Source organism: Lithobates pipiens, unplaced genomic scaffold (assembly GCF_037356315.1).
Source record: "Lithobates pipiens isolate NorthernLeopardFrog02 unplaced genomic scaffold, aLitPip1_a1.2 Scaffold_30, whole genome shotgun sequence".
NCBI classification, from domain to species: Eukaryota; Metazoa; Chordata; class Amphibia; order Anura; family Ranidae; genus Lithobates; species Lithobates pipiens.
The window spans coordinates 62,650,538-62,665,217 of NW_027507791.1; the positions used below are offsets into that span (position 1 = coordinate 62,650,538).

At 43.8% G+C, this 14,680-nt stretch overlaps 1 protein-coding gene across 3 annotated transcripts in view; it reads left to right on the top strand.

The window, feature by feature from the left end:
• The window catches only part of LOC143942921 (coiled-coil domain-containing protein 170-like), a 121,420-nt gene that overhangs the window by 89,871 nt on the left and 16,869 nt on the right, over positions 1-14,680 (top strand). For all 3 annotated transcript variants that reach the window (XM_077464347.1, XM_077464346.1, XM_077464348.1), the window contains one exon: positions 9,849-10,049. In XM_077464347.1, coding sequence (XP_077320473.1) covers positions 9,849-10,049 — 201 coding nt within the window. The remainder of the gene's footprint in view (positions 1-9,848; positions 10,050-14,680) is intronic.

Below are 14,680 nucleotides of genomic sequence, written 5' to 3' on the forward strand. Positions count from 1 at the left end.
AATGGCAGCAGGTGCTCTGGACTGATGAGTAAAAATATGAAATATTTGGCTGTAGCAGGAGGCAGTTTGTTGGCTGAAGGTCTGTAGAGTGTTTCAATCAGTGTCTGCAGGAAATAGTAAAGCATGGTTGCAATCAGGGGTCAAGTCCTGGGGAAAAAAGTGTGGGAACTCCCACCCAAGATCCACTCCCCCACCCAAAAAAAAAAAAAGATACGCTTATATGCATATATATATTTCACATAAAATACAGTGACTGCAAATGCGACATGCTACAAGAGATGACCAGATTGCGAATGCGACTACAGGAGATGACCAGACTGCGAATGCGACATAGTACAGGAGATGACCAAACTGCGAATGCGACATAGTACAGGAGATGATCAGACTGTGAATGCGACTATAGGAGATGATCAGACTGCGAATGCGACTACAGGAGATGACCAGACTGCGAATGCGACTACAGGAGATGATCAGACTGTGAATGCGACTACAGGAGATGACTAGACTACGAATGCGACATAGTACAGGAGATGACCAGACTGCAAATGCGACATAGTACAGGAGATGACCAGACTGCGAATGTGACTACAGTAGATGATCAGACTGCGATTGCGACTACAGGAGATGACCAGACTGCGAATGTGACTACAGGAGATGACCAGACTGCGAATGCGACTACAGGAGATGACCAGACTGCGAATGCGACTACAGGAGATGACCAGACTGCGAATGCGACTACAGGAGATGATCAGACTGCGAATGCGACTACAGGAGATGATCAGACTGCGAATGCGACTACAGGAGATGATCAGACTGCGAATGCGACTACAGGAGATGATCAGACTGCGAATCCGACTACAGGAGATGACCAGACTGCGAATCCGACTACAGGAGATGATCAGACTGCGAATGCGACTACAGGAATTATCAGACTGTGAATGCGACTACAGGAGATGACTAGACTACGAATGCGACATAGTACAGGAGATGACCAGACTGCAAATGCGACATAGTACAGGAGATGACCAGACTGCGAATGTGACTACAGTAGATGATCAGACTGCGATTGCGACTACAGGAGATGACCAGACTGCGAATGTGACTACAGGAGATGACCAGACTGCGAATGCGACTACAGGAGATGATCAGACTGCGAATGCGACTACAGGAGATGACCAGACTGCGAATCCGACTACAGTAGATGATCAGACTGCGATTGCGACTACAGGAGATGACCAGACTGCGAATGTGACTACAGGAGATGACCAGACTGCGAATGCGACTGCAGGAGAAGACCAGACTGCGAATGCGACTACAGGAGATGATCAGACTGCGAATGCGACTACAGGAGATGACCAGACTGCGAATGCGACTACAGGAGATGACCAGACTGTAAATGCGACATACTACAGGAGATGACCAGACTGCGAATGCGACGTGGTACGGAAGATGACCAAGTAGCCAGTTTTAAAATTTAAACCTGTCCTCAGCCCCTTTATGGCACCTCCTTTACATTCCAGTCCTCACCCCGTTTGTAGAACCCCCCCCCCCCCCCCTTCACATTCCTGTCCTGCCTCCCTTTTATATCACCCCTCCTCATTCCTTTCAGTTTCTGATACTTTCCCCCTCCCTCCTTCATAACAGTCCCCTCTTCTCTGTCTTACCTTACACAGGACACAGCAGATGACATCGGAAGTGCAGCAAAGGGATGGACAAAGGGCGGGACCTGCCCCAGTTAACTGATTGGTTGATAGAATGCAGAGCGGTTCTATTAACCAATCAGTTAACAGGGCCAGCCCCTGCCCTCCGTGCATCACTGTGCTGCTCTTCCGATGTCAGCTCTGTGAAGACAGCACAGCTAGCAGGCTTTGCTAGAGCCTCGGGCGGCTCTGGTCCTGCAAAGGGAACGGCGTTCCTGCTGTGAAAAAAGTGCAGGGACGCCGTTCCCATGCGTTCCCGCAGGACTCGAGCCCTGGTTGCAATTCCTAGTAAGTTTGGGGCTGCATTTCCACAAATGGAGTTGGAGATTTGGTCAGGATCAATAGTGTCCTCAATGCTGAGAAATACAGGCTCTCAATGTATTATGCAGCAGGACAACAACCCCAAACATACAACCAATGTAATTTAAAACTATCATTAGCGTAAAATAAAACAAGGAGTTCTGGAAGTAATAAGTTGGCCTCCACAGATCAACATCGTCATGTCTGTTTGGAATTATATGAAGAGACAGAAGGATTTAAAGAGGAAGTAAACCCTTCCAAACAACTTGGACCTACAGGTAAGCCTAGATTAAGGCTTACCTGTAGGTCCAAGCAATATCTCCTAAACCTATATGGTTTAGGAGATATTTGCCCGAAAATGGGCACCGCTGTCTACGGCGCGCAGGCGCACTAAATGCGGCAAATCCATGAATGGATTTGCCAAATTTGTCGACTCCCGTGCGCATGCGCGGGATCGACGTCATCGCGGCTTCGCCGCTCTGATTCGTCGGAGCTGCGAGACGCCACCAGCAACATGGATGCGGCGGACTACAGGGATCAGCGGCGACTTCGCTGGCTCCTGTGTCAGGTAAGTGACACATAATGAGCTACTATGCGATGCATAGTAGTCCATTATGCTTTACCTTTGCAGGGAAAAAAAGAGAAAGTAAACCCATCAGGGTTTACTTCCTCTTTAAGGCAGCCTACATCCACAGAAGATCTGTGTGCAACTGTACCTAGAAGAATTAATGCTGTTTTGAGGGCAAAGAGTGGTCACACCAAATATTAATTCGATTTGGATTTCTCTTCTGTTCATTTACTTTACATACATCATCTGTCCTGTATACAGCTATATATACAGTAACAGGACAGATGATGTACAGTATATCAACAGTCAATGATGATGGAGGAAGGTCTCTATATACAGCAAGGAAGAAGATGGGTGTATATACCCTGTTTCCCCGAAAATAAGACCTAGCGTGATTGTCAGTGATGGCTGCAATATAAGCCCTACACCCCAAATAAGCCCTACCCCGTTTCCCCAAAAATAAGCACTACCCTGAAAATAAGACCTGCAAGGACTTTAACTAGGGCTTATTTGGGGGGTAGGGCTTATATTGCAGCCATCACTGACAATCACGCTAGGTCTTATTTTGGGGGAAACAGGGTAGCTGTATAAACTACACAGGACAGATGTACTCACAATTTGTGTATATTATCTGTGTAGTGTAGTGTACAGCTATATATACACACATCCAGGAAGACTGACAAGTGACACCTCCTGATTGACCCTTAGTAGTCAAAACATGGCAGAAATCCCCAAGATGTATTTGCAGCCAGCAAGATATAATATGGCAGTGGCACACTTATTTAATCCACCCCGCACAGTCCACAGCACAGTGGTGGTCAGGAAACCGTAAGTGATGCCACGTTGCCGTAAAAAGCATCGCCCACTGTCCTCCGATCCTCACCAATCAAAAACAGCACAGGAGCCAAAGGGACAATTCATTGTAGAGTGGGAGTGTTTGCGGGTGCATCGCTTGCGACCCGAACACTACCTAAACAGAGACAAATCAGCTTCCCAGTTATAATCAGTTGATTGTAAGGTGTAAAAGCATCCCATAGACAGCTGTGTGTCCGGCACCTGGACACACTTAAAGGACCACTTTTTTTTTAATGACTAGCTTGGGGGGGCAGCACCCATGCGCCCCCTATTAAAGGGCCGCCACTGCCTGTAGCTCTTGTGGGATGTTCCTGGTCTGCAGTGGTCAGGGCTGACCAAAAGTGGTTCAAGGAAGGAAAACTGGTGAACCAGCGACAGGGTCATGGTCAGCCAAGGCTCATTGGTGCATGTATACAGTATCTCACAAAAGTGAGTACACCCCTCACATTTTTGTAAATATTTTATTATATCTTTTCATGTGACAACACTGAAGAAATTAGACATTGCTACAATGTAAAGTAGTAAGTGTACAGCTTGTATAACCCCTCAAAATAACTCAACTCACAGCCAATAATGTCTAAATCGCTGGCAACAAAAGTGAGTACACCCCTAAGTGAAAATGTCCAAATTGGACCCAAAGTGTCAATATTTTGCGTGGCCACCAATATTTTTTCTAGCACTGCTTTAACCCTCTTGGGCATGGAGTTCACCAGAGCTTCACAGGTTGCCACTGGAGTCCTCTTTCACGTCTCCATGATGACATCACAGAGCTGGTGGATGTTAGAGACCTTGCGCTCCTCCACCTTCCGTTTGAGGATGCCCCACAGATGCTCAATAGGGTTTAGGTCTGGAAACATGCTCCATCACCTTTACCCTTAGCTTCCTTAGCAAGGCAGTGGTCGTCTTGGAGGTGTGTTTGGGGCCGTTATCATGTTGGAATACTGCAGTGCGGCCCAGTCCCCAAAGGAAGGGGCTCATGCTCTGCTTCAGTATGTCACAGTACATTTTAGCATTCATGGTTCCCTCAATGAACTGTAGCTCCCCAGTTCCGGCAGCACTCATGCAGCCCCAGACCATGACACTCCCACCACCATACTTGACTGTAGGCAAGACACACTTGTCTTTGTAATCCTCACCTGGTTGCTGCCACACACGCTTGATACAATCTGAACCAAATATGTTTATCTTGGTCTCATCAGACCACAGGACATGGTTCCAGTAATCCATGCCTTTAGTCTGCTTCTCTTCAGTGAACTGTTTGCAGGCTTTCTTGTGCATCATCTTTAGAAGAGGCTTCCTTCTGGGATGACAGCCATGCAGACTAATTTGATGCAGTGTGCGACGTATGGCCTGAGTACTGACAGGCAGACCCCCCCCCCCCCCCCCCTCCATCCCTTTAACCTCTGTGGCAATGCTGGCAGCACTCATACATCTATTTTCCAAAGGCAAATTCTGGATATGACGCTGAGCACGTGCACTCAACTTCTTTGATCGACCATGGCGAGGCCTGTTCTGAGTGGAACCTGTCCTGTTAAACCTCTGTATGGTCTTGGCCTTCATGCTGTAGCTCAGTTTCAGGGTCTTGGCAATCTTCTTATAGCCTAGGCCATCTTTATGTAGAGAAACATTTTTTTTTAAGATCCTCAGATAGTTCTTTGCCATGAGGTGCCATGTTGAACTTTCAGTGACCAGTTTGAGAGAGTGAGAGCGATAACACCAAATTTAGCACAACTGCTCCCCATTCACACCTGAGACCTTGTAACACTAACGAGTCACATGACACCGGGGAGGGAAAATGGCTAATTTGGCCTTTTTAACTTAGGGGTGTACTCACTTTTGTTGCCAGTGGTTTAGACATTAATAGCTGTGTTTTAAGTTATTTTGAGTGGACAGCAAATTTACACTGTTATACAAGCTGTACACTCACTACATTACATTGTAGAAAAATTTCATTTCTTCAGTGTTGTCACATGAATAAAATATTAAAAAAATGTGAGGGGTGTACTCACTTTTGTGAGATACTGTATGTAAAGTGATGTGAAAAGTTGTTGGTACTATTGAAATACCTTTGATAAATAAAATAAGGAATTACCATAGCAATTTCTCCATGCTGGATATAAATACTCTGGGAGGAATTTAGTAAGGCTTAAATGCCAAACCAATGGTCCAATCTGACCCTGTTATCCTGTGCAGTAAATTTACAAACATGCAAGGCATAATTACGATCACTTTTGTGACACAAGCGCCAAATCATGTCATTTGAGAAATGCACCAGTTTCTATTTATAGAGCATGGCATACGCTAAATTAAAGTGATTGTAAAGCTTTAATAATTTTTTCATTAACAAGCATGTAATACTTACCTGCTCTGTGCAATTGTTTTGCACAGAGCAGCCCTGATCCTCCTCTTCTCGGGGTCCCACCCCAGTGGTCCTGGCTCCTGCTTCCTGTTGGGTGCTCCCACAGGAAGCAGCTTGCTATGGGGGAACCCGAGCCAAGCCACTACTTTGCATGTCCATTCACACATGGAGTTTTGGTTTAGCCCCACCCCCTCTCTCTCCTGATTGGTTCACTGGCTGTGATTGACAGCAGTGGGAGCCAAGGGCTCCCGCTACTGCCAATAGCCAATCAGGAGTGCAAGTCCCCATGGGGTGCAAGGCTCTTGTGGACATCTCTGGATCAAGAGGGGGCTCATGTAAGTATTAGGGGGCCGGGAGGGCTGCTGCACACAGAAGATTTTTTTACCTTCATGCATTGAGGTAAAAAAACCTTGTGCCTTTACAACCTCTTTAAGCCGATGCTCCACTGTTCCAAATCTGAGAGTTATAATATATACAGCAAGGAAGCAGTGGTGTAAATATTAAGACAAGCTAAAGCTCGGGCATCATCATGTTTGAAATGTGTTGTGACAATTGTATCTCTTATGTGCTAGGCAAATGTAGCTGTATTTCTTCACATCTTTTAAACATCAAATTAAATATCTAAAGCAGAACAAGAAATATAAAGATGGTATTAAACCCAAAACTAAAAATATAATATATTGCAGCTTACTAATCCTCAGACGTGGAGGCTGCATTCGTTTTCTGTTTTTAGGCTTTTTCCCTCTTCGTTTTCATCTGCTGATCCAGCCAGTTACCCCTGTCAGCATACACTAGCACAGCGGAGGAGGTCACAGCACCAATATTGCTTGTGTTGATATAGCGATCTGTCAGTTTTCTTTTTTTTAGTTCAACCCAGCTTCTTGAACAAGAAAAATAACCGGGTTTTAATTTGCTTTAAATAAGCACTCTCAGTAGACCCTACCAGATATAGCAACTAGCTTTGTTGGAAGAGCTTCTATAATGTCTACTTAGCTGTTGACCTATACATGTATACAGGGCCGGATTAACATAGGGGCTATTGGAGCTGCAGCTCCAGGCCCCTTTCTCAAGATAGGCCCATTTGCCCAAAAAAAAAAAAAAAAAAAAAAGGATCAACTTCGAGGATTGTAGCTCGGTGATCAGGAGTCACAGAGACCCCATATTTGGTGGGTAGGTAGCTAAAGACCCACCCCAGCACTGGTTAAAATATGGGGCTGCTATCATATATGGTTCCGGAGATACAGGTCTCCTTGCACAGCCTGTCAGAAGCTACATACAGAGCGGCAGTATAAATACAAGCTGGAACACTCTGCTGCAGACGGAGAGGATGAACTCACAGAGCTTATAATAATTATTTGTATAGTACTTATGATATTTAACCCCTTGCCACCCAGGCCCATTCTGAAACTTCTCTCCTACATTTAAAAATCATAATTTTTTTATGCTAGAAAATTACTCAGAACCCTCAAGCATTATATATTGTTTTAGCCGACACCCAAGGAATAAAATGGTGATATTTGCAACTTTTTATGTTGGAAAGAAACTGTTTCATTCATAAAAAAAAAAACACTAAAGTTATCACGATTTTTTGTTGTGTACTAAGCGATGCTTTACATTTTTTTACAGGTTACATGTTTATAGTTACAGAGGAGGTCTAGTGCTAGAATTATTGCTCTCGCTCTAATGATCTTGGCGTATGTAACCTGTGTGTATCTGGCTCTGATACTAACCAGTACCTACCCAGGGACTGACTAGTATCTCTCCCCAGCCTGTCCCCACACACCCTCTCACCTGTTGACCTGTGAATGGGGCAATCACTCCCGCAGTGTTATTGTGTTCTGCCAGTGAATACAATGATTAGTGTTGCTAACTATAGCTGGCAGCACTAATTGTTTTGGGGAAAACCTGACAGGCTGGTTGCACTCAAGTCGCTTAATAGGTTGACTTGTGTAAAACCAGCTAGCTCATACATAGATCGACTATGGCTGGTCTCTGCTTAATTGGTGTAATTTCAATCCATGTCTGGCCCGCTTAACCACTACGCAGTCCCTAAACATCCTTCCACAAACCTTTACATTTTTCCTTCCCAGATTACTTCATCCTCCTCTCCTATATATAGTGCACACTGTCATACTCTCCACACTTCTCTCCTATACATAGTGCCCACTGTCATACTCTCCACACTTCTCTCCTATACATAACGCCCGCTGTCATATCCTACACTCTCCTCACCTGTACATAGTCCCCGCTGTCATACACTTCTCTCCTGTACATAGTGTCCACTGTCGTACCCTTCACACTCCTCTCCTATACAGTGCCCACCGACATACCCTCCATACTCCTCTCCTATACATAGTGCCCACCGCTATACCCTCCATACTCCTCTCCTGTACATACTACTCACTGTCATACCCTCCACACTCCTCTCCTATACATAGTGCCCACTGTCATACCTCCAACACTTCTCTCCTATACATAGTGCCCACTGCCATACCTCCAACACTTCTCTCCTATACATAGTGCCCACTGTCATACCCTCCACACTCCTCTCCTGTACATACTACTCACTATCATACCCTCCATACTCCTCTCATATACATAGTGCCCACTGTCATACACTTCACTCCTGTACATAGTGTCCACTGTCGTACCCTTCACACTCCTCTCCTATACAGTGCCCACTGACATACCCTCCATACTCCTCTCCTATACATAGTGCCCACCGCTATACCCTCCATACTCCTCTCCTGTACATACTACTCACTGTCATACCCTCCACACTCCTCTCCTATACATAGTGCCCACTGCCATACCTCCAACACTTCTCTCCTATACATAGTGCCCACTGTCATACCCTCCACTCCTGTACATACTACTATATTTCATACCCTCCATACTCTTCTCCTATACATAGTGCCCACCGTCTTACCCTCCCGCCACACTCCTCTCCTGTAATTACTGCTTACTGTCCTACTCTCCTGTACATAGTGCCCACTGTCATACCCTCCACACTCTTCTCTTATACATAGTGCCCAATTTCATACCCTCTACACTCCTCTGCTGTGCATACTGCCCACTGTCTTACCCTTCACACTCCTCTCCTGTACATAGTGCCTTCTGCCATACCCTCTGCACTCCTCTCATGTACATAGTGCCCACTGTTAGACCCTCCACATTCCTCTCCCTCACCTGCACATACTTCACACTTTTATACCATCCACACTCCTCCCCTATGCCTCTTACCCACAAAAACTGTTCTTTAAAATTATATGTTAAAATTATATGTTAAAATTATATGTTCCTCAATGTTACCAGCTCTAGAATGGGCACTTTTGTCAGTTCAACTAAAGGAAATCTCACAGTCCTCATATTTGTTCTGCCCCATTATTAGTACTTATTTTATTTTGTAATTACTATTGTGATGTATAGAGGAACACGGGGGATGTCAGCTACTCTATATATAGCACTTGTAAAAAAAAAGCGTCCCTAAAATATATTTGAAATGTTGACAACCATGTACTTAGGCACTGCCCAAGGGCCACAGGGTCAGTAGGGGCCCCATGAGAGGCTCCGGTGATAGTAAAGCGGTAGTAAACTTTTCTAACATTACTACTTTTTAGAGGCCCTTGGGGAGGTTATGCCATAATGTACAAGTGTGCCCAGCATATTAGCACATTAGGGTACACTTACCTGTCAGACCTCCAGTGCTGTGCTGTGATCAGTCCGGCGGGGCCCGGGCACTTCCATCTTCACCCGGTCTTCCTTCTGGGTTCTGTGCCTTCCGTCATTTGCCTTGGCCAGGCTGCGTTGATGTCATTCCCTCTTTCTCCCGTCCCCCCCTTTCTCTCTCATCCTCCCTCCCTTACCCCTCACACCTCTTTCATCCCCTTTCTCTCTCTCTCTTCCTCCCTCTCTCTCTTTAATTTAATTTGTTATAACGAAAAATAGTTTGCATTTTTATTTATTTATTGTTTATAAAAGGCCCCATCAAAATCCTCAGCACCAGGCCCACAATGTTCTTAATCTGGCCCTGCATGTATACATATATAAACTTGCATTCATACAGAAATGCGAGGAGCTTCAACAGAAGATCAACAAACTCAGCAAACAACTCGAGCAACAGCGGGATCTGTACCATGAGGTCATGGCAAAGTCCTACAAATCTGAGGAATGGCTTCACGAACAGCAGGATTCCATGAAGCATTTACAAGGCAAACTGGCCTCAGAAGAGATGATTAAAGATGGTTTTAACACTGAGAGAAAAAGGGTAAGTGATTACATTTCTAACATTTCTGTATTATTCAGCACTAGGTTGTTCTACAAAACCTAAAAGTATAGTGTATTTCTAGTAGGGAACAAAATAGAAGAGAAAGTCTTCTGAACTTCTGTTTTTAGGTCTTTCAATCGGCCTTTCCGGTGGACTTGGTACGGCGGACCAGAGTCTGTCGGACAATTCGATCGTGTGTGAGCTCCAGTAGACTTTTTCTTCCCAAAAGTCTGGCGGACCTAGAAATAAGACTGGCTTCAAATTTGTCCGCCGGACTCGGCTTTTAGCGGACAATCCAGTCGTCTGTGTGCTAGTTTGGCGGACTAAAACCAACGCTAGGGCAGCTATTGGCTATGAACTTCCTTAATCTACGTCATCGCGTTCGAATCCGTCTGACTTTTGAAGTGATCGTGTGTCGCCAAGTGCGTTTGTTTGAAAGTCTGGCTTGTCTGGATTGTCCACCAGACCAAGTCCGTGGAAAAGTCCGATAGTGTGTACGCGACATAAGAGAACCCCAGATTACTATTAGGCTCAACTGAGGGTTCTAATCCTTCCCCCAATCAAACTAAACAAAAAAAACTTTGGTTTGGGCATACTCTTTCAATTATTTTATATTATGGAAACTTCAAATGCTCTTCAACATAACCAGAAACCAGAGCCGGAAATGATGGCCGGAGATTCTCACCAGCAGAGTCATCAAAAAGCATAAGAAGCCAAAGGGTGACACCTTATACCAAGCTCCACTTATGGACACTTCCAGGGGTGGCCAACCTTTTCACCTTCCTGGGCCACGTTGGAAGAAGATGAATTGTCTTGGCCAAGCATAAAATACACCAACAATAAGTGTCTGTTTACACTGAGGCAGCACGACTTGCAGTACGACTGCCTCAAGCGACCTGGACACGACCGCTGCGGCGACTTGCAAAATGACTTCTATATTGAAGTCAATGCAAGTCGCCCCCGAAGTCGTACAGGAACCTTTTTCTAACTCTGATTAGAATGGTTCCTTTGTACAGAACGGGACGCGACTTGTCAGGCGACGTTCCCCTCAATTTTTCCCAGTGTGAACCGACACTTAGGATAGCTGATGAGCAAAAAAAGTTGGGCAGATCACAAGTTAGCGATCACTGATATAGCTAATGTACCTATCTGAGTAATAAAACTTTTTTTTTTTGGTAACATTTGCAACATAAAACTAGTGCAATATTTAACACCGTTTTTAATAAACTAACACATAAATATCTGTTTTGATGGATGGAGTAGGAATTATCCATGAATTCTCAAGGCGCTCATTTGATTTTTTTTTCTAATCTTGCCCTTTGTGTGCTTCAAATAGTTGCTCACAAATTTAGTTGCTGCCGAAAACCGATTCAATGAATAAGGTGTGGTTGTGAAGAGTGGGCGATTTTTCTTTGGGAAGATAAAACTTATAAAAATCCAATAAAGAGACACTGTTAATTTTTTTCTTCGCCTGCATGTATTCATTCGCAAAGTATAATTGCATTTTTACAAAATATTTCCCAAAAAGATCAACGTTTTTATGTTTACCATTTTGTGTTGGGCCACATTCATAGCTGTCTTGGGCTGCAGGTTGGACACCCCTGGACCGATCCTTTTTTTTGGGGGGGGGGGCGACTAACCTTTAAGGATGATATACACTACACTATATTACCAAAAGTATTGGGATGCCTGCCTTTACACGCAAATGAACTTTAAGGAATCCCAGTCTTAGTCTGTAGGGTTTAATACTGAGTTGACCCACCCTTTGCAGATATAACGGCTTCAACTCTTCTGGGAAGGCTGCCCACAAGGTTTAGGAGTGTGTCTATGGGAATGTTTGACCATTCTTCCAGAAGCGCATTTGCGAGGTCAGGCACTGATGTGGAGGAGAAGGCCTGGCTTACAGTCTGATCTCTAATTCATCCTAAAGGTGTTCTATCAGGTTGAGGTCAGGACTCTTTGCAAGCCAGTCAAGTTCCTCCACCTCAAACTTGCTCATCCATGTCTTTTTTGGAGCTTGTTTTGTGCACTGGTGTGCAGTCATGTTGGAACAGGAAGGGGTCATCCCCAAACTATTCCCACAAAGATGGGAGCATGAAATTGTCCAAAATGTCTTGGTATGCTGACACGTTCCCTTCACTGGAACTAAAGGGCCAAGCCCAACCTCTGAAAAACAAACCCCACACCATAATCCCCTCTCCACCAAATGATTTGCCAAATACTTTTGGTAATATAGTGTATGTTTGATCATGTACTAAGCAATACAAAGTGCATAAATGCATAACCAAAATCACACTACTTATTCTTTTTTATTTATCAACATGAAACTGAAAAGTAGTTACTGAGAAATCATTTCTTTTTCAAAATAAATATATACAGCACTGAGCAATTACAATGCTTTTAAAGATCTCTAAAAGGTTTAATCCACTTTCACAAAGTATCTTCCATCCACGTCTTCCAAATATAGTTATCACCTTTCCTCTCTTAAAGTGATTTTTTCTGTGAATTGGTGTATCATTTTTCAGCAGTATTTCTTACATCAAAATCATAATGACTTCTCAAAATGATACTCAAGAAAATAGATTTTTAAAAGGGCCTTTAAAGAAAGCAGTTAAATAATAGACTCAAGTCTTGCATATTTTTAAACTTTTAATTTCATGTATTACATTTTTATATTTAACTTCCTGTTCAATATTATGCACATAAGAATATTGGTACTGTATAACTGAAATATGTAATTGTTTCTACAAAAAGCCTGCATTATTGCATCTCTTATGTTGAAGTTTAACCTACTCAGCTCTTAAAATGTGTTACAAAAACTTCCACGGACTTAAATTTGCTTTTACTTTCTACTTACAATTTAAAATGTATGTAAATTCCAGCAATATTTTTTTTTTATTTACTCCGGTTTAGTCTGGTGAATATACCATTGAAAGTGTGTTGTTATCTCTGTTCAATAAGTGCAAATGATGTCTGTTGATCCTGCCAGAACTTCTGTGCTGCCTTCTGCAGGCCTTTCTCAAGCAGACAGCCATGTGTATTTCAACTATGTGAACTACCGAAACCCTACCACCAGGGGAGAAGGTCTGTAATCCTTTCCTCTTATAGGGTGACAACACTGGTAACCCATGGATACAGTACAGTAAGTGAACGTGGTGATCCTAGGACAGGAAGTGTGTTAGTGGCCGGATTACCAACAAAAAAAAGACCATCAATTTTGAAAACAAAACAATATTTTTTACTTTTTTGCTATAATAAATATCTAAAAAAAAAGTTTAAAAATCACAATAAGCGTATATTGATTGCTTTGCGCAAAAGTTATACCATCTACAAAATAGCGGATAGATATATGGCATTTTTTTTTTACTAGTAATGGTGGCGATCTGCGATTTTTAGTGGTACTGCGACATTGCGGTGGACAGATCAGACACTTCTGACACTTTTTTTGGGCCATTGACATTTATACAGCAATCAGAGCTAAAAATAGCCACTGATTACTGTATAAATGTAACTGTCAGGGAAAGGGTTAACACTAGGGGGCGATCAATGGGTTAAATGTGTTCCCTCATGAGTGTTTCTAACTGTGGGGAGATGGGACTGACTGGAGGGGACATCCTAATTACTAGGAAAAGCAGATCTGTCTCTCCTCCTCTGTCAGAATGGAGATTTGTGTATTTACATAGATTCCCGTTCTGGTTCTCTTCCCTGCGATCGCAGGTGGCTGGCAAACATCGTGGCCGTCAGCCACGTGCATCAGGTTCCCTGCCCCGCCTGCTATGGCTCTCAAAGGAGCCGACGTATCCATACGTTGATTCGAGGGAAGGAGCCAACCTGTCGCTGTAAATGTGCATGAGCTGGTCGGCAAGTGGTTAAGGTTAAACTGCTTTTCTTCCAATTTTAGTGAATGGTCGCGTGTCTTTTTAAATTCCCTTTCACTGAAAGGTTTTTTTCTGTTTGCTGGGGCCGCTGGTGCGGTATTTGTACATTGATATATCCCATCTCAAGCGTCTCTTCTCCAGAGAGAATAAGTTCAATGCTTTTTAGACTTCCCCCATAGCTGAGATCCTCTGTCTCCTTTATTATCTTTCTTGCCCTTCTCTGGACTCATCCAGTTCCACAACATCCTTCCTGAGGACTGGTGCCCACAACTGGACTGCATGCACAAGATGCGGCCGGACCAGAGTCTTGTAGAGCGGGAGAATTATTATTTTATCTCTGGAGTGAATCCCCTTTTTAATGCATGCCAATATTCTGTTGGCTTTGATTGCAGTAGCTTGGCATTGCATGCCATTGCTGAGCCTGTCATCTTCTAGGACCCCCAGGTCCTTTTCCATCCTAGCTTCCCCCAGAGATTCTCCTCCTAGCGAGTAACTTGCATTCGTATTTTTGGCACCCAAATGCATTACCTTACATTTTTCAACATTAAACGTCATTTGCCATGTAGTTGCCCACCCCATTATTTTATTTTCGTCTTCTTGTAAGGTTTCCACATTCTGTGTAGAAGTTATTGCTCTGCTTAGCTTTGTATCGTCCGCAAATACTGAGATTGAGCTGTTTATCGCATCCTCTAGATTGTTTATGAATAAATTAAACAGGATTGGTCTCAGGGCAGAGCCTTGGGGGACCCTGCT